Source organism: Rana temporaria, chromosome 1 (assembly GCF_905171775.1).
Source record: "Rana temporaria chromosome 1, aRanTem1.1, whole genome shotgun sequence".
NCBI classification, from domain to species: domain Eukaryota; kingdom Metazoa; phylum Chordata; class Amphibia; order Anura; family Ranidae; genus Rana; species Rana temporaria.
This window is the reverse complement of record NC_053489.1, coordinates 523,257,476-523,277,249: the sequence shown is the minus strand read 5'-3', so window position 1 is coordinate 523,277,249 and position 19,774 is coordinate 523,257,476. Positions and strand designations below refer to the sequence as shown.

At 42.6% G+C, this 19,774-nt stretch overlaps 1 protein-coding gene across 5 annotated transcripts in view; it reads right to left on the bottom strand.

The window, feature by feature from the left end:
- Nucleotides 1-15,677, bottom strand: part of DCLK2 (doublecortin like kinase 2) — a 162,507-nt gene extending 146,830 nt beyond the window's left edge. For all 5 annotated transcript variants that reach the window (XR_005744612.1, XR_005744618.1, XM_040331885.1 and 2 more), the window contains exon 1: nucleotides 14,839-15,677. Coding sequence is in view for 3 of the 5 variants with exons in the window: in XM_040331885.1 (XP_040187819.1) it covers nucleotides 14,839-15,253 (415 nt within the window). In the remaining 2 variants the exon portion in view is untranslated. The remainder of the gene's footprint in view (nucleotides 1-14,838) is intronic.
- Nucleotides 15,678-19,774: the final 4,097 nt, after the last annotated feature.

Genomic DNA, 19,774 nt, shown 5'->3' with positions numbered 1-19,774 from the left:
TTAAATTGCACATGGCAACATTTCACTTTTCAAACAGTGGCCCTGTAGTACTTTACCACCGGAAAGACTTATTTTTTTAAGCCTCGTACACATGTCCGGTTTTCCCGGCCAGGAGAGCTTTTGGCTGGGGAATCCTGGCTGTGTGTATGCTCCCTAGCAGTTTTCTCGTCAGAAAAACAGCCGGGATTCCCGACGGGAAAATAAAGAACCTGCTCTCTATTTTCCCATCGGGATTCCCGGCAGAGTGTTTCCTGCCGAGAAAAACAGTCATCTGTATGCTTACCTGCAGGGGGAAAAAAACGTGCATGCTCGATAACACTTCAATGCATGCGCAGTAGCATACAACGTCAGCGTGGGGTGTAGCAAGATGGCGGCGACGAAATTTAATGTGACGATACACCGGCTCGTCATAGTCTATGACGTCACTGTGTTTTTGCCATTCAAAAGAACGGCGGGTTTTTGTGTAGCCGTGTGTATACACAGCTTTTCAAGGCAAGCCTGCCAGGAATTCTGTCGGGAAAACCAACGTTTTTTTCCCGACTGGATTCCCGGTCGTGTGTACAGGGCTTTAGTCCTCTTTTTTTTGTGATGCTATTGAGTGTGTTTTTCAGGAACTACAGGAAAGATGGAGTAAACAGGGTTTTTCAAAAACATCATACACTTATTATACCACTCTGCATAAACGAGAAGAACTTTATAGATAATAATGAATTCTATTTTCCCTGTGATTTTGGGGTGCTGTGGACATGTATTTTTGCACAGTGTTAATGTAAACAAGCCCATAGTAATAATGGTGATTTGACAAACCCATAGTAATAATGGTGATTTGACAAGCCTATAGTAATAATGGTGATTTGACAAACCCATAGTAATAATGGTGATTTAGACAAGCCTATAGTAATAATGGTGATTTGACAAGCCTATAGTAATAATGGTGATTTGACAAGCCTATAGTAATAATGGTGATTTGACAAGCCCATAGTAATAATGGTGATTTGACAAGCCCATAGTAATAATGGTGATTTGACAAGCCCATAGTAATAATGGTGATTTAGAGAAGCCCATAGCAATAATGGTGATTTGACAAGCTCATAGTAATAATGGTGATTTGACAAGCCCATAGTAATAATGGTGATTTGACAAGCCCATAGTAATAATGGTGATTTGACAAGCCCATGGTAATAATTGTGATTTGACAAGCCCATGGTAATAATTGTGATTTGACAAGCCCATGGTAATAATTGTGATTTGACAAGCCCATAGTAATAATGGTGATTTGACAAGCCCATAGTAATAATGGTGATTTGACAAGCTCATAGTAATAATGGTGATTTGACAAGCTCATAGTAATAATGGTGATTTGACAAGCCCATAGTAATAATGGTGATTTGACAAGCCTATAATAATAATGGTGATTTGACAAGCTCATAGTAATAATGGTGATTTGACAAGCCCATAGTAATAATGGTGATTTGACAAGCCTATAATAATAATGGTGATTTGACAAGCTCATAGTAATAATGGTGATTTGACAAGCCCATAGTAATAATGGTGATTTGACAAGCCCATAGTAATAATGGTGATTTGACAAGCCCATAGTAATAATGGTGATTTGACAAGCCCATAGTAATAATGGTGATTTGACAAGCCCATAGTAATAATGGTGATTTGACAAGCCCATGGTAATAATTGTGATTTGACAAGCCCATAGTAATAATGGTGATTTGACAAGCTCATAGTAATAATGGTGATTTGACAAGCCCATAGTAATAATGGTGATTTGAGCAGCCCATAGTAATAATGGTGATTTGAGCAGCCCATAGTAATAATGGTGATTTGACAAGTCCATAGTAATAATGGTGATTTGACAAGTCCATAGTAATAATGGTGATTTGACAAGTCCATAGTAATAATGGTGGTTTGACAAGCCTATAGTAATAATGGTGATTTGACAAGCCCAAAGTAATAATGGTGATTTGACAAGTCCATAGTAATAATGGTGATTTGACAAGTCCATAGTAATAATGGTGATTTGACAAGCCCATAGTAATAATGGTGATTTGACAAGCCCATGGTAATAATTGTGATTTGACAAGCCCATAGTAATAATGGTGATTTGACAAGCCCATAGTAATAATGGTGATTTGACAAGCCCATAGTAATAATGGTGATTTGAGCAGCCCATAGTAATAATGGTGATTTGACAAGCCCATAGTAATAATGGTGATTTGACAAGCCCATAGTAATAATGGTGATTTGACAAGCCCATAGTAATAATGGTGATTTGACAAGCCCATAGTAATAATGGTGATTTGACAAGCCCATAGTAATAATGGTGATTTGACAAGCCCATAGTAATAATGGTGATTTGACGAGTACATGGTAATAATTGTGATTTGACAAGCCCATAGTAATAATGGTGATTTGACAAGCCCATAGTAATAATGGTGATTTGACAAGCCCATAGTAATAATGGTGATTTGACAAGCCCATGGTAATAATGGTGATTTGACAAGTCCATGGTAATAATTGTGATTTGACAAGTTGGTACTGTTGGAAGCTGTTTGTTGTCAGGAGGATTCTGGATCCTTTAGAAGAATAGGTCTGTAAGGCTGTCACTTGACTTTCCGATCTGCTGCTGCTTTATAGTACATATTAAGAATCATAACTAGTTCAATAATAAGGTGTGAAACTGTTTCTCTACCAGAACACCGCAGATCAGCATGCTTGTTTGGAAATGTAACCCAACGCTTGTCTGTCCCTTCCACAATAATCAATCCAGAATGGAAAGCAAATTAGGTTAAAAAGGGTGAACCAGTTGTCACCAGGCCTTGTCAGATTTAAGTCAGGTAGACAGCACAAGAACAAGCTTCCATTTAACAATGTCACTAGACCTTGTACAGATATACATCTAGGGAAAAGCATCTGTAAGCCTCATTATGCTGGCTACAAGAATATATCAACCAATGTGCATTATTAAAGGATTGCTTCATCCAAGGTTACAAATTAAAAAGCTTTCTCATTTAGTTAAAACTAAAGTTAGGCGGCCCACCAAATAATATTAAAAACCCTCATATGATTGATTAAGTTGGAGAAAGACTTAGCTCAATAATTCTCTTGGGACCAATGGAAGAAATCCATTCTTATATCTAGTAAATCTTACTCTTGTATCAAACATTGGGACAACACACAAAAAATAGTGAATAGATGGTATTTGACCCCATACAAATTATAAAAAATATACCCCTCTACATCTGACATATGTTGGAGATGTAATGAACAGACAGGCAACCTTTTGCACATCTTATGGAGCTGAAAAAACTTACATAGCTTTTGGAAATCAGTAGCAACTTTTATGAAAATCTAACCAAGCTTACTCCTACTACAGCCCTATTGGGTTTAAATCTGGATATATCCCCATAACATATAGAACAACTATAATGAATACATTAATAGCAGCAAGGCTCACAATTACCAACCTGTGGAAATCCATTGATGCACCCAATTTTTATAAAGCAGTGTTCCGGCCCAAAATATTTTAATTAAAAGCCAGCAGCTTCACATACTGCAGCTGCTGGCTTTTAATAATACACTTAGCTGTCCAGGAGTCCCTCGATGTCAGCACCACAGCTGATGTTTACATCAGCTGTCAGGTGCTGCCACCGCCATTGCGGGTAAGGAAACCCGGCAGTGTAGCCTTTCGGCTTTACGCCGGGAACCCTTCTGCGCATACGCGATGCCCCACTCCTCTCTCCTATTGGCCCGGCAGCTGGGGGAGGAGGAGGGAGCCCCACGGTGAGGTCAATGGCCATGGCCCGGACTCCCGGAAGTGGGAAAGGACATCCTGCCCCCCCCCGAAAGGTGCCAATTGTGGCACCGGGGGGGGGGGGGGGAATCAGACGAGCGGAAGTTCCACTTTAGGATGGAACTCTGCTTTAACTGTCATATCCAGACTAAATATTCAAGCATGGTACAAACTGATGCTAGCTACTACACCATTACTTTTAAATAAAATTGGTATATCTGCTTATCTTACCCTAGAGCCTCGAATTATTTAATCAGGTGTAATTTGTAACTTTGTCCCTAAGTTTGAAATAACCTGAATTCTCATATGAGTATATTTTTGATGTATATTATCATCTTGGACTTGCTTTCTTTCAATTTCTCCTTTCTTGTTTTGAGTTATGAGTTTATCTGGATGCAACTATCTAGTTAACTTGATGTCCAGTCCATGTCTACAGTTTGAACCCATTAGGGGTAGGCTGGTCCAGGATATCAAGAGTTATATAAAAATGCAACAACCTTTCTAACTTACCATAACTATCCTTAGGCCTCGTACACACGATAGGTTAACCAGAGGACAACGGTCTGATGGACCGTTTTCATCAGTCCAAACCGATCGTGTGTAGGCCCCATAGGTTATTTACCATAGGTTAAAAAAAGCCAAGTTGCTTTAAATTTAACCTATGGATTCCTAACCAATGGGAAAAAAACGATCGTTAGTAGGCACAACCATCGGTTAAAAATCCACGCATGCTCAGAATCAAGTCGACGCATGCTTGGAAGCATTGAACTTCGTTTTTTTTCAGCACGTCGTTGTGTTTTACATCACAGCGTTCTGACACATCACAGCGTTCTGACACATCACAGCGTTCTGAAGTTAAGCTAAAAGCAAAAAATGCTCTATAGCTTTAGTTATAACACCCACCTGTTTTGAAGTTAGTCCATAATGTGCAGTGTCCTGGAGAAATCTTCACTGCAGGGTTGCCTGTCGTCTTTCTGGCTCTGAACTTTCAGGGCTAGAGGGGTTAACATCTTTGGGTCTTCAGGCAGAACAGCAGTACAGATGCAAAAATATTCCAAATGCACACCTTCCAGGAAATTAGCCAATAGGTAAAAGGGTGCTGAAGCGATTACCGGCTGGGCACCGGAAAGCAGATCATATACACATATTCGCCAGCACACCAAGGATCATTTAAAAAAAACGTCCAAAAATGTATTGCATATTTAGCGATCCAAAAAAGCAACTTTTCTAGGTCGCACAGGACCTCTTCGTCAGGCAAAAGATACAAACAGAATGCAGCACACGTGTGCTGCATTCTGTTTGTATCTTTTGCCTGACGAAGAGGTCCTGTGCGACCTCGAAACGTTGCTTTTTTGGTTTGCTAAATATGCAATACATTTTTGGACGTTTTTTTAAATGATCCTTGGTGTGCTGGCGAATATGTGTATATGACAGCAGTACAGATGGTCTGATGGGGAAATTCCATCCTACTTCCTCCTCCATTGAGAAAAATTGTTTCACTGATTAGACTACGTGTAACATAATCTGTGAATGGAGGGGAACTCCTTCATTCACAGATCATGTTACTGACAGTGAAAGCAATGAAAGAAATTTTCGAAAAGTTGAAGGCGGAGGAGGAGTGGGTTGCAGTCAGACCATCTCTGAAATTGTTCTGCCTCAAGCCTTGCAGCATCAGAAGGACCAGGAAGAGGACAGGCATCCATGCACAGAAGAGTTTTCTAGGATTCAGCTGCCTGAACAGTGTGGGAGATACTTCATCACAGGTAAGTGATGTGACTAAAGCTGTATGGATTCTCTTTAGCTAAACTTCAGCTTTATGGATGTTTCACGAGGGCATAAAGGGAGACCTGATGGAAGGTCAATGGATCCCTATGGACAGGTGGATGTAAATGGACTTGTGTCTGTTTACACCCTCCTACATCTAGGTCTGTTGATGTCCGCTCTGCAGAAACTGAACAGGCATGAATGTGACATTGGTCCTGTTTGGCTTTGATCAGCAGGGGATCTGCTTACAGTAGTCTTAAAACCAGGGCTCGACAAATCCCGGTCGCCAGGTCGCCATGGCGACTAGAAATAGTGTCCTGGCGACTTGGCTTGGAAGGTGGGCAAAAAAAAAAAGGCAACTGCTGGCAATGAATAAAATTAACAAGCTGCTAGAACTGGTCGACTTTCTGAGTTTTATATTATCAACTGTATTCACACTTTTCAATAGGGAAGTAATAAGGAGCTTTGCATAGTATTAAACAATAACAGGGGTTATTATTCTTTCCCAATGTATCCATAACCAAAAAGAAAAGTGTTTTCAAGGACATACTCTAAGAAAATTGCTACCCAGTATCTATATAATTCAGCTTGTCGGAATGCCAGGATCAAAAGAGCAATACTAGAAAACTGAGACACTCTGGATGAAGAAAGAATAAAATAAAGAATAGTGTATGTTTTAGGATAGCATGGGGAAGGATTAGACCCTCTGTCAACATTTTTTGCTATCTGTGTCAGGACTTAAAGCGGGAGTTCACCCATTTGTAAAAAAAAATTTTTTATCCCCTTAGCTTCCTGCTCGTTCGGTCTAGGGGAATCGGCTATTTGTATTAAAATATGAGCAGTACTTACCCGTTTTCGAGCTGCATCTTCTTCCGTCGCTTCCGGGTATGGGTCTTCGGGAGCGGGCGTTCCTTCTTGAGTGACAGCCTTCCGAGAGGCTTCCGACGGTCGCATCCGTCGCGTCACTCGTAGCCGAAAGAAGCCGAACGTCGGTGCGGCTCTATACTGCGCCTGCGCACCGACGTTCGGCTTCTTTCGGAAAATCGTGACGCGATGGATGCGACCGTCGGAAGCCTCTCGGAAGACTGTCAATCAAGAAGGAACGCCCATTCCCGAAGCCCATACCCGGAAGCGACGGAGAGGATGCATCTCGTAAACGGGTAAGTACTGCACATATTTTAAAATAAATAGCCGATTCCCCTAGTAAAAACGAGCAGGAATCTAAGGGGGAAAAGTGCCCTCTAAGGGTGAACCCCCGCTTTAAAGATGCTTCCCTCATTTTGTCCTGATGACCATGGTCACGAAAACAGGAAGTAAGGGGAAATCTAAAACGTTATAGTGCTTATCAGTATCAGGCCTCGTACACACGACCGAGAAACTCGACGGGCGAAACACATAGTTTTCCTCGTCGAGTTCCTTGTTAGGCTTGTCGAGGAACTCGTACACACAGTCAAGCCAAAATCTCCTCGTTCTCAAACACGGTGACATACAACACATACAACGGCAGGGGAAGTTCGATTCCACTGGCTAAACTCTTGGGGCTGCTTTTGCTAATTTCATGTGTTTGCGTGTTAAATAAAAGTTTGGTAAGAGACGATTTGCACTTTTCAGTCTGTTACAGCTTTAAAAATGTGTTATCTCCATAACAAATGCTACTTTTACTCTCATACTTTAATCTGAGCAAGCGCGGGTTTCTTAGCATACAGACGCTCGAGTTTCTCGTCGAAAAACCAGCCCGACCAGAAACTCGACGAGCCAAATCAGACTCCCATCGAGAAAATAGAGAACTTACTCTCTTTTTGGCTCGTCGAGGTTCTCGACAGTTTCCTCAACGAAAATGTACACACGACCGGTTTCCTCTGCAAAAAAATATCTCCCAGCAAGGTTATTGCTGGTTTTTGCAGAGAAACTCGGTCCTGTGTACGAGGCCTCAGAGGTCAGGGCAAGCCCTCCACCTGGATTACCTGTAAAGAAGGGGAACTTCTCTCACATGCAGGATATTTCCTCTCTCTTTATTTTGTGTTTCTGGGACACAAGAGGTGGAGGTGGAACTATTTCCTCCTGAACGCCTATAAACCAGCTCTACCGCAATATGATTCTCATTATGGAGCTAATTTTAACACACATTTTGTGCTAATAAGATCTTCTCTTATCTAAATGGAAACATTACCGAATCTCCTGGCTAGCCCATATAGCGTTACTTAAAATTTAGATTTTACCTAGGATACTGTACTATTTCACTATCCTACCGATCCCTACGCCACATCTTCTGAACCTTCAGGTGGATCTTTTGAATTTCATTTGGAACTATTAGAAACATAGGATACCTAATTTGGTTCTCTTTGCCTCATTTTTATCCTCTGAGGAACTTTGAGAAAAACATGGACTTGCCCCGTTGAGCTTTCTTCAGATCCTTTGCCCCCAACCTTCAATTTTCTAAATTGACTCCATCTGAGCGAATAGTGCTTGCCGGCCCATCACAAAAATGGCATATTTACAAATTACTGAATGAGTATTCTATGGATACTGAGGGCAAGCATCGGTATATGCTATTAGGGAAGAATTACCCATAGAAAAGTGGCAGATTTTATGGTCTCAAGCAGCTAAAATCTTAATCGGTATCCTCTATATCGAGAACACATATAAAGTGCTATTTCTTTGGTACATGACCTCTACCTGCCTGCAAACCATATATCCCTCGGCTTCAGATCATTGTTGGTGTTGCATTAGAGACCGCTGCACTTTGCTACATATCTAATGGCAAAGTCCGCTCCTACAACCATATGGCAGTCGGTCCAGGACCTTTTACAATGACTGTTTGACTAGGCTTGCCTAGGTTGCCTAAACTTGCTAAGAAATTGGCGTGTCAAATCCTGACGGCTGCTAGGTGTCTAGTAGCTCTCCACAGAAAGTTGCAATTGCCACTTACTCCCATTGAGCTATATGCTATAATTAAGGATTTTTGAGACTGTGGAGTCCCTTACAGCACACCTTGCTGATAAGCTAGAAAGTCACAGAGTGGTATGGGAGCCCTGGCACTTGCGAGAGGACTCCTTATGAGATCTCTGCATTTCTCTCCAAATTTTCCACTCACAGGAGTGATGAGCTCAGGACTTTACTCTTTCCTGCTCTTTTTTTCCCTCCTCTTTTCTCTTGGTTGTTATCTGGATTTTTTTTACAAGGGCAGTAGGCTGGGTGTTAGCCTCCACTCCTGGGTCCTGCCTTGTTGTTAGCAGTCCCATTGGTTTGGGACTAAAGCCTCGTACACACGCTCAGTTTACACAGCAAGAACCAGCAAGAAAACTGCTGGCAGAGATTTCTTGCCGAGTATACCGTGCGTGTGTACGAGGCTTTCAGGTTTCTCGTCAAGAAAACTGCCTGAAATCTCGACGAGAAAAATAGAGAACCTGCTCTCTTTTTCTCGTTGTGATTCTCGGCAGTGTTTTCCTGCCAATAAACCCGAGAGTGTATACTTACCTGTCGCCGTGAAAACCCGTGCATGCTCGAAATGACTTTGACTTCCTAGGCATAGGTAGGGTGCGGCGACGGCATTGAATGTGACGAGCACATGCTCGTCATACGCGATGATGTCACCGCGTTCTTGCCATTCAAAAGAACCGCGGTTTTTTTTCAATGGAGTGTCTTTACACTCGGGTGGCAAAATATTCTTGCCAAGAACCTCGTCAGGAAAAACAACGTTTTTTTCCTGACGAGATTCTGACCCGTGTGTACAGGGCTTCACTGCCCACAAAACCTGGTTGCTCAGCGTATTGTTTCTATGTTAGCATTGTGCACATTATTTGAAGTTTTAGTGCTGTTGCACCTATTGTGTCCTCCATGACCTATGTTTTTATTTTTGTACATTGGTCTGCTGTTAACCCTATATGATGTCCATGGTTTGTAATCTTATCTTTTTTACTGTTCTATTTGAAAAAAATAAAAAATAAATTGTTAAATATAAAAAAAAAGCTCTAAACCACTGCAAATTGCTTTTCAGGGGTTGAGAACTACCTAATGCAAGTAAAAACAACCCTTCCTTGTACTATATTAAAAATAGTTATACCTTAACTTAACTGGGCTCTTTTTTTATACAGGAGTAATCCTATAAATCGTTTCACAAGTGTTGGATGTAACACTCACAGAATTTGAAGGTTCATAGTAAATACCTCCAACTGAATAAATTGGCTATGGCCTTTGTCCAGTTAGGTTCACTGAATAAATTGGCTATGGCCTTTGTCCAGTTAGGTTCTAGATCGGCCGTCACTAAAGACTGAGTGACGCTTCTGCCCGGACCGCCAGTATAATCATAAATGTCTGCAACCATTTGTTTGTTGGGACTGCTGGGTTTCCCCAGCAAACAAGTGACGCCCTGCTCCTCACTACAGGTCTTGAAAAGCTGCGAGAAGGGGCGTGATGTCACGTTCCTTCCCCCGCCCCTGCTGCTCGCGGCTCCCAATGTTCTGACGAGTGACACCTGGTCCTGACTCTCTGTACAATAAAGGGCCGTGACATCACGTGTGTGCCCCGCCCCCTGCTGCTCGCGGCTCCCGGTGTTCTGACGAGTGACACCTGATCCTAACTCTCCATGCAAAAAGGGCAATGACATTACGTGCACGCCCCGCCCCCCTGCTACTCGCGGTTCCCGGATCCTGCCGCTCCGTATCTTGCAGCTTTCTGTCTGTTACAGCGTGATGAATGTGCTTACTCCATTACGAATGGTAGTTTTACCAGAACGAGCGCTCCCGTCTCATAACTTGCTTCTGAGCATGCGCGGGTTTTTCGTTAACGATCATTTTTCATGCTGAAAAATTATCGTGTGTACGCGGCATGAGGCTAGGTTCACATCTGTGAGGGTAGTTCACATCTGTGAGGGTAGTTCACATCTGTGAGGGCAGTTCCTGCTGCAGGTCCATCCGGTTCCTGCAGCTGCAACCACTTGCACAGAAAAACGGCCTGGAAAACACACTCACCTTGGGAACAACATAGTGGTTCCCATGCGGGCTGTGATTTTTTTTAAATGCTGCAGGGACCTTTTCCCTGCATTTCAGGAGCCACGGCAGCCCATTCAAATGAAAGGGGCTGCCATGCCCGTGCAAAACGCAGCTCGCACACTATGCCAGTTTCTCAGAGGACATGTTTGCATGGAAACAGCAGTCCATTCATTTAAATGGGCTGCATGACATATGGAAAGCCCAAGGAAATGGTCCCTGCGCCTTTTACAAAATCACAGCCGCTGTGAAAATGCATAGTGCTATGCGGTTCCCAGCACATGAAACCATGCTGTGGTTTGCAGTGCGTGGTGGTGTCGTGAAGAATTGATGGCACCCCCGAACCTCTGCTAACAGCAACGTGTTTTTGATGCAGGAAAGCGTGGGGTTACACACAGTCCTGCACCCGCATATAGTGTGAACTTAGCCTAAATACATGGCAGTGTATCTGTGTTGTAGAATGATGATATATATGAATATATATATGAATATATATATATATATATATATATATATATATATATATATATATATAAAAATAGATTGTAAGCTCCTTGAGGGTAGGGACCGATGTAAATGTACAATGTATATATAAAGTGCTGCGTAAATTGATAGCGCTATATAAGTACCTAAAATAATAATAATAATAATATAGTTTTATATATATATATATATAGTTTTATATATATATATATTTTTATATATATATATATATATATATATATATTTATATATATATATATATATATATATATATATATATATATATATATATATATATATATATATAAATAGTTACACATGGTAGAGTATTAGCGTTTTTTTTTTAAATACATATAAATACATGGTAGTGCATCTGTGTTGATGATTTGTACATATACATACATGGTAGTGTGTCTATTTTGTAGAATGACGATTTATAAATACATGGTAGTGTATCAGTGTTGTACAATAATTATTTACTAATACACGATAGTGTATCATTGTTGCAAAGCGATCATTTCTAAACACATATAGATACATAGTTGTGTATGAATGTTGTAGAACGATGATATACAAATACATATAAATACTTTGTAGTGTATCAGGGTCCATTCTAGTGTATGATTGTTGTACAAAGATGGTTTATAAACACACAGAAATACATTGTAGCGTATATGTGTTGTAGAATGATGAAGAAACCTGGCAGATGACTGGGGGACCACCTGCTGATTGCAGATTACAGAAGCCGAAAGCCTGCTTAGCCTGCAAGGAAGCAAAGCCTGGCCAAACCAGACACACAAATACCATATTTCTGGCTTCTGTCTGTCATAATAACAGAGAGAAATGCAACAAATGTACAGTATCCAATTAGTAGTTAAGAGCCATGAATGGATTTGTTTAATCTCTCCTACCCACTGGAGATTTCTCTAATTGCCTATGATGTCAGAGTATCCCTGTTGGTGCATAAACAAGTATATTGCTCTGGCTTTCCTGTTATTGATTAGAGGTCACATGGTGTTGTGGGGAAGCCTATATATTCATAGGGGAATGCAGAAGGAAGCATCATATTAGATCTGAACAGCTGTGGTTGATGTGTCAGCTCCCAGTTAACCCATCAGATAGAATCCTCAGCCATGGCCAGACCCCTATACATTGCATGAGTGCTGCTTCCCAGGCCTGCCACTCACTGCTGCCAGGAGCATGTCCCAGCATTCTAATGCAGATAATTAAAACACAGAGCCATCTTGCTCAGGTACCACCTCCATCTACAAGGCAGAGAATGTCTGAGGAGTAGTGATGCTGCATGAAGAGTGATGCAGCACATTCTAGGTGACCTGTGCTCGTCATCTCATAGGTGACCTGTGCTCGTCATCTCATAGGTGACCTGTGCTCATCATCTCATAGGTGACCTGTGCTCATCATCTCATAGGTGACCTGTGCTCATCATCACATAGGTGACCTGTGATCATTATCTTATAGATGACCTGTGCTCATCATCTCATCGGTGACCTGTGCTCGTCATCTCATAGGTGACCTGTGCTCATCATTTAATAGGTGACCTGTGCTCTTCATGTTATAGGTGACCTGTGCTCATCATCTCATAGGTGACCTGTGCTCATCATTTAATAGGTGACCAGTGCTCGTCATCTTATAGGTGACCTGTGCTCATCATCTCATAGGTGACCTGTGCTCATCATCTCATAGGTGACCTGTGCTCATCATCTCATAGGTGACCTGTGCTCAGTATGTTATAGGTGACCTGTGCTCATTATCTCATAGGTGACTTGTGCTCATCACTTAATAGGTGATTTGTGCTCATCATCTCTTAGGTGACCTGTGCTCGTCATCTAGATGACCTGTGCTCGTCATCTCATAGGTGACCTGTGCTCATCATCTCATAGGTGACATGTGCTCATCATCTCATAGGTGACCTGTGCTCATCATCTCGTAGGTGACCTGTGCTCATCATCTCATAGGTGACCTGTACTCATCATCTCTTAGGTGACCTGTGCTCGTCATCTAGATTACCTGTGCTCATCATCTCATAGGTGACCTGTGCTCATCATCTCATAGGTGACCTGTGCTCAGTATGTTATAGGTGACCTGTGCTCATTATCTCATAGGTGACTTGTGCTCATCACTTAATAGGTGATTTGTGCTCATCATCTCTTAGGTGACCTGTGCTCGTCATCTAGATGACCTGTGCTCGTCATCTCATAGGTGACCTGTGCTCATCATCTCATAGGTGACATGTGCTCATCATCTCATAGGTGACCTGTGCTCATCATCTCGTAGGTGACCTGTGCTCATCATCTCATAGGTGACCTGTACTCATCATCTCTTAGGTGACCTGTGCTCGTCATCTAGATTACCTGTGCTCATCATCTCATAGGTGACCTGTGCTCATCATCTCATAGGTGACATGTGCTCATCATCTCGTAGGTGACCTGTGCTCATCATCTCGTAGGTGACCTGTGCTCATCATCTCGTAGGTGACCTGTGCTCATCATCTTGTAGGTGACCTGTGCTCATCATCTCATAGATGACCTGTGCTCGTCATCTCATAGTCATAGGTGACCTGTGCTCATCATCTCGTAGGTGACCTGTGCTCATCATCTCGTAGGTGACCTGTGCTCATCATCTTGTAGGTGACCTGTGCTCATCATCTCATAGATGACCTGTGCTCGTCATCTCATAGTCATAGGTGACCTGTGCTCACCATCTCATAGGTGACCTGTGATCATTATCTTATAGATGACCTGTGCTCATCATCTCATAGGTGACCTGTGATCATTATCTTATAGGTGACCTGTGCTCGTCATCTCATAGGTGACCTGTGATCATGATCTTATAGGTGATCATTATCTTATAGGTGACCTGTGCTCATCATCTCATAGGTGACCTGTGCTCATCATCTCATAGGTGACCTGTGATCATTATCTTATAGGTGACCTGTGCTCGTCATCTCATAGGTGACCTGTGCTCATTATGTTAAAGGTGACCTGTGCTCATCATCTCATAGGTGACCTGTGCTCATCATCTTATATGTGACCTGTGCTCATCATCTCATAGGTGACCTGTGCTCATCATCTCATAGGTGACCTGTGCTCATAATCTTATAGGTGACTTGTGATCATTATCTTATAGGTGACCTGTGCTCATCATCTCATAGGTGACCTGTGCTCATCACATTATAGGGGACCTGTGCTCATCACATTATAGGTGACCTGTGATCATCATCTTATTGATGACCTGTGCTCATTATCTTATAGGTGACCTGTGCTCATCATCTCATAGGTGACCTGTGCTCATCATCTTATAGGTGACCTGTGATCATTATCTTATAGGTGACCTGTGCTCATCATCTCATAGGTGACCTGTGCTCATCACATTATAGGGGACCTGTGCTCATCACATTATAGGTGACCTGTGATCATCATCTTATAGATGACCTGTGCTCATTATCTTATAGGTGACCTGTGATCATCATCTTATAGAGGACCTGTGCTCATCATCTTATAGGTGACCTGTGCTCATTATGTTATAGGTGACCTGTGCTCATCATCTCATAGATGACCTGTGCTCATCATCTCATAAGTGACCTGTGCTCATCATCTCATAGGTGACCTGTGCTCATCGTCTTATAGGTGACCTGTGCTCATTATCTTATAGGTGACATGTGCTCATCGTCTTATAAGCGACCTGTGCTCATCATATTATAAGTGACCTGTGCTCATCATATTATAAGTGACCTGTGCTCATCATCATACAGCTGGGTGATCATGCCCCGACAATTACCTTCTTGCAGTTCCTCCAGGCTGGTGATCTTCTTAGCTCCATCCAGTGTGTAGATACATCGCACGCCTTGGGGGAGGTTGACATTGTCGGAGAGGGATCGGGTGAGCTCCATGAGTAGAGCATCAAAGGATCGGAAACGTTCAGAGGACACGGCATAGGGAAGCCCCTTGAAGTAGCGGTCTCCATTGCGGTAGAAGCGCACCTTCTTGGCCTTCCTCTCGGAGCTGAGCGCCTGCAGGGTACGGGTGCGGTAGAAGCTGCAGTGGGCACTATGCGCAGGGCTGGGGATCAAACCGTTCCCCCTGGCACCCGGTCCCGAGCCGCTGCTCTGCCCTCCCCCTCCTCTCCTGGATTGTCTCTGCTTGTTCTTCCTCTCGTCGAAATGCTCCAGCTCGATGCTCCTTGCGCTGGCCATTGTGATGTCAGGCTTGGAGGACCCCTCCAGTGCGATGTGTTATAAAGCAAGTCAGCATCCAATGCAAGCCAATGCAAGCGGCGCCCCGTCCTGACAATGGCTTAGATTATATTCCTGGAGGGTGCTGCATGCTGCTTCTAGGAATACAAGGTGCAGTGCATGGAGATTCCAGATGATGGAGGACATAAGGGGGATCTGCAGATGACAATGTCACTCCCCCATGAGTCTGGAGGAGGCAAGGTCCAGCATAGGCAGCACAAGGCTCACACTGAATGGAGGAGCCCAGGCATTGTCTCCATGACAGCTCCTACATCTGCTGTCCCCAGTGCTCCTCCATAACCTTCCGATTCAATAAGGTGAAGGCTTGTGGAGGAGCACACACCCAGTCCTCTGCCTGATCCCTACTAGAAGCATGGAGTAGAGGGGGAGTTCTAGAAGGTAAGGGCATCCCCTGCATCCCTTTAGCTGAGCCTGCTGCTTGCCCCTCCTCCACATACACTGTATCAGCTGAGTATCCATGCCAGGAAAGCTTCATTGTCACAGCAATGGCTGATTCATCAAAGAAATGACAGCAAAAGTACAACTGTCCTCCACAGCCACCAGTCAGGTCACATCTTCCATTCTCTGGCTAAATAAGACAAGGAATCAGATTGGTTCTTGGAAGCAATTCTAGCTTTAGATTGTAAGTTCTTAGGATCAGACCCCCCAACCCTCCATGCGTCTTGAAATGTATTGTAAAGCTGGCCATAGAAGCATCAAAATTAGAGGTGTACCGAATGGAAATGTTGGTGCGAAATCGAAAACGCAGGATGCACTTGGTCGACAACTGAAACCGAAAATGACAGTTTAAAAAAATATATATTTTATATATATTCGTATTATCTTTGACTTTTTAATTAACATCATGAATTTAAATCAATATGAATTCATTGTTGACCATTATCGGCACGTTTATGCTGGCCATAAACTATACGACAAAGCGGCCGAAATTCGGTCATTAGACAGTTCGTTTGTTTTTCGGCCAGTTAATGGGCACAAAATCAATAATCGTTGGGACGTTTTTGAGCTGAAAAAACGATGGACAAGTTTGGAAATTTTTCTGCCGAACGAACGATAAATTGAAAGGTTAACCACTACCCGAAGGCCGTACGACTTTTTACGGCCGCAGGGTGGTTCTACTTCTCTGACTGGCTGCGTTTATACGGCCTGTGTGCGCAGACAGCGTCGCGCGCGTGCGTGCTCGCCGCATCGCTGAGATGCCGATGCGAGTGCCTGGCGGCCGTGATGTCCGCCAGGCACTCGGGATCGGCGGCTACAGGGACAAGACTTGGAGAGATCCATGTCCTGTCAGGGGAGAGAGGAGACCGATCTGTGTCCCTTGTACATAGGGACATAGATCGGTCACCTCCCCCAGTCACCCCCCCTCCACACACAGTTAGAACACAATTCAGGGTACACATTTAACCCCTTCCTCACCCCCTAGTGTTAACCCCTTCAATGCCAGTCACATTTATACAGTAATTAGTGCATTTTTATAGCACTGATCGCTGTATAAATGTGAATGGCGCCAAAAATGTGTCAAAAGTGTCCGATGTTTCCGCCATAATGTCGCAGTCACGAAAAAAATGCTGATCGCCGCCATTAGTAGTAAAAAAAAATAATAAAAAATAATAATAATTCTGTCCCCTATTTTGTAAGCGCAAACCTGACGCTTCTTGCGATTTTTTTTTTACCAAAAATATGAAGAAGAATACGTATCGCCTAGACTGAGAAAAAAAAAATGTTTTTGTTTTAAAAATTGGGCTATTTATTACAGCAACAAGTAAAAAATATTATTTTTTTTTTCAAAATTGTCGCTCTTTTTTTGTTTATAGCGCAAAAAATAAAAACCGCAGAGGCGATCAAATACCACCAAAAGAAAACTCTATTTGTGGGGAAAAAAGGACGTCAATTTTGTTTGGGAGCCACGTCACACGACCGCGCAATTGTCAGTTAAAGTGACGCAGTGCCACAAGCTGAAATTTCACCTGGTCAGGAAGGGGTATATGTGCCCAGTAAGGAAATGGTTAATGTGTTTCCCGTCTGAACTGTCTGCAATAGGTATATGTAAAAAAAGAAAAAAAAAACGAACAAAAAATGCATACATTTATGTCCACTGAACGATTTATTGGTCATTACATGATGGCACTATCATTTGCGCTCATGGCCGAATGTTCGTTTATCAAAATGGGTCCGGCCGATTTTTTCGTATAGTGTATGGCCAGCATTAGGCTGGGTTCACACCTAATATGGATGCAACTCATAGCAGGGGTTCGGTGCGTTCCTGTTCTCTGTTTCAGGGACGAATCAAGGTCCATGGGCGTCCGAGAGATGTGTGAAACAGCTCTATTTGAGAGCCGGTCATAATCTCCTGTAATGCGAATTGGATGTGGGAAAAACCCACATCCAATGTGCATGAGTGTGAATCCAGCTTTAGCGCAAGAAATGTGCAAGAAAGATGCATCCCTTTAAATTCTTTCTATGTATTTACACTGGTCCGTTGAGCTTCCATTGTACTGTTATAAATCCTGCTTACTGCATTTTTGGTCAATTGAAAAAAACGCACCTCCCCGTTGAAATGCATTGAAAGCGCAGCAAGAACGCATTAATAACACCCCGTTGTTACATTTTGTATGCAGTTTTTGAGTCACATGACCTATGAAAAACACACCATAAGCATAATAAAATCGTGGTAAAATTGTGAAAAAAATCGCTGCATTTTTGGTGCCATTATTGGCACCTTTTTCTCTTATCAGCATTTTGCTGATAACACAATTTTCAGCCAAAATTTACGTGCCTTTCTAATCGAAATTCATCGGGTTCAGCAGGGACCAGTCAAAATTTGATCCATGTGTGGTTGTCCCCATTTGACAGAAATCGAATGTTAGGTCGACTTCTGTTGAACAGGAATTTTGGAAAGCTTTTCTCAAATGGCGGCTGATCTGTGTATTCTGACAGCGGAGAATTTCACTGTCACAGTACAATGTTCCGCAGTGGGCGATTCCTCCATCCATCTCACTTGTGTGGATGGAGGAATCTGTTCAGTGGGCTGAGCCAAAGAAAAAAGATCCTTCTATGGCCAGTTTAATTGTACTGTTTTCTTTTATTTTGTAAAGTGCTGGGCAAACTGTTGACACTATACAAATCCTGAATAATAATAATATTAATATCAAAAGTAGTAACTGAATGACAAATCAAAATGAGTGCAGCGCTACCATCATAGGTGTGTACCCTAAAGCTCAAACACACATGTGTGTCTACATATATATTGCACTGGCAGGGAGATCAATCTCCCTGCCGCCACAGTGAAAGAGACGTGCGTAAGCATTTTGTTTTTATGGCAAAGTCGATAAGATGGAGATCTTTGCCAACTTCCCGCTGGCGAACAGAGTGATAATGCTAATGTGCATGGCATAATTAGGGTGTGCCCAGGCACATCAGGCACACCCTGTGCACACTCCTTTGGCTACCATTTATTCATATAAATGCATTTACAGTGCTTATTTGAAACAACTGTATATAATATCCACACTGTGTGATCCTGTGATATAAAGTTAACTCATGCCAATATACAAACCATATCAGTAATATGTACACCATCACAGACAATGTAATATACTGTATAAGTGAATGACATACGAATAAAAACACAGTTTATGTGAAAAGTGACAGTTCTTCTAAAGGTAGTGTGAAATCCATATAGAAAGTTTGATACATACATAAACAAGTTCAAAAGGTTTTTGTGACTACTTCCCATCACCCCTGTGATACATAAAGATATGTTACAATGCATGTATAATCATATCCAACGAGTGATCTCCTGATGTTGCTCAGTGCTGAGCGTCCTGTAGTGTGGCCTCCCTCTCACTAGGGTGCGTTAATCTCCTGTTGGGTGTACTTTGTGGATAACCGGTGTACTGGTCCATTTAAGAAAGCTGTATCTGTATTAATAGTTAAAGCGGAGTTATACCCAAAAGTGGAACTTCCGCTTTAAGACCTCCTCCCCAGCTCCTGATGGTGAAACTGAGTTTTTGGGGATGAAGGGGAGAGCGGGTACCCAATTTTGACAGGTACCCACAGCTAGTTATTCTTCCCCCTCCCTCCCGAAGTCTTCTGGGACACAGGACAGGTCTTAGAAGACTTCGGGACCAATCACAGAGTGCCCATAGTAGTGATGCCTGCGCCATCGAGGGAAGCGAGAGAAAGAAAACTGCTGGGGTGAGTGCACCGCTGGATCGTGGGACAGATAAGTGCGTGTTTATTAAAAGTCAGCAGTTACAGTTTTTCTAGCTGCTGCCTTTTAATAAACACACAAATCAATGGAACTCGGCTTTAATAGTTAGGAATGAACAGGATGCTGCCAATAGTGTGAAATCATCAATAATGTATTTATTTGTATAAAAAAAGGCTTGCAAAGTAACATAGTAGCTGTGGTTTAACCGCTTAAGGACCGCCGCATGACGATATATGCACCACCAAAGC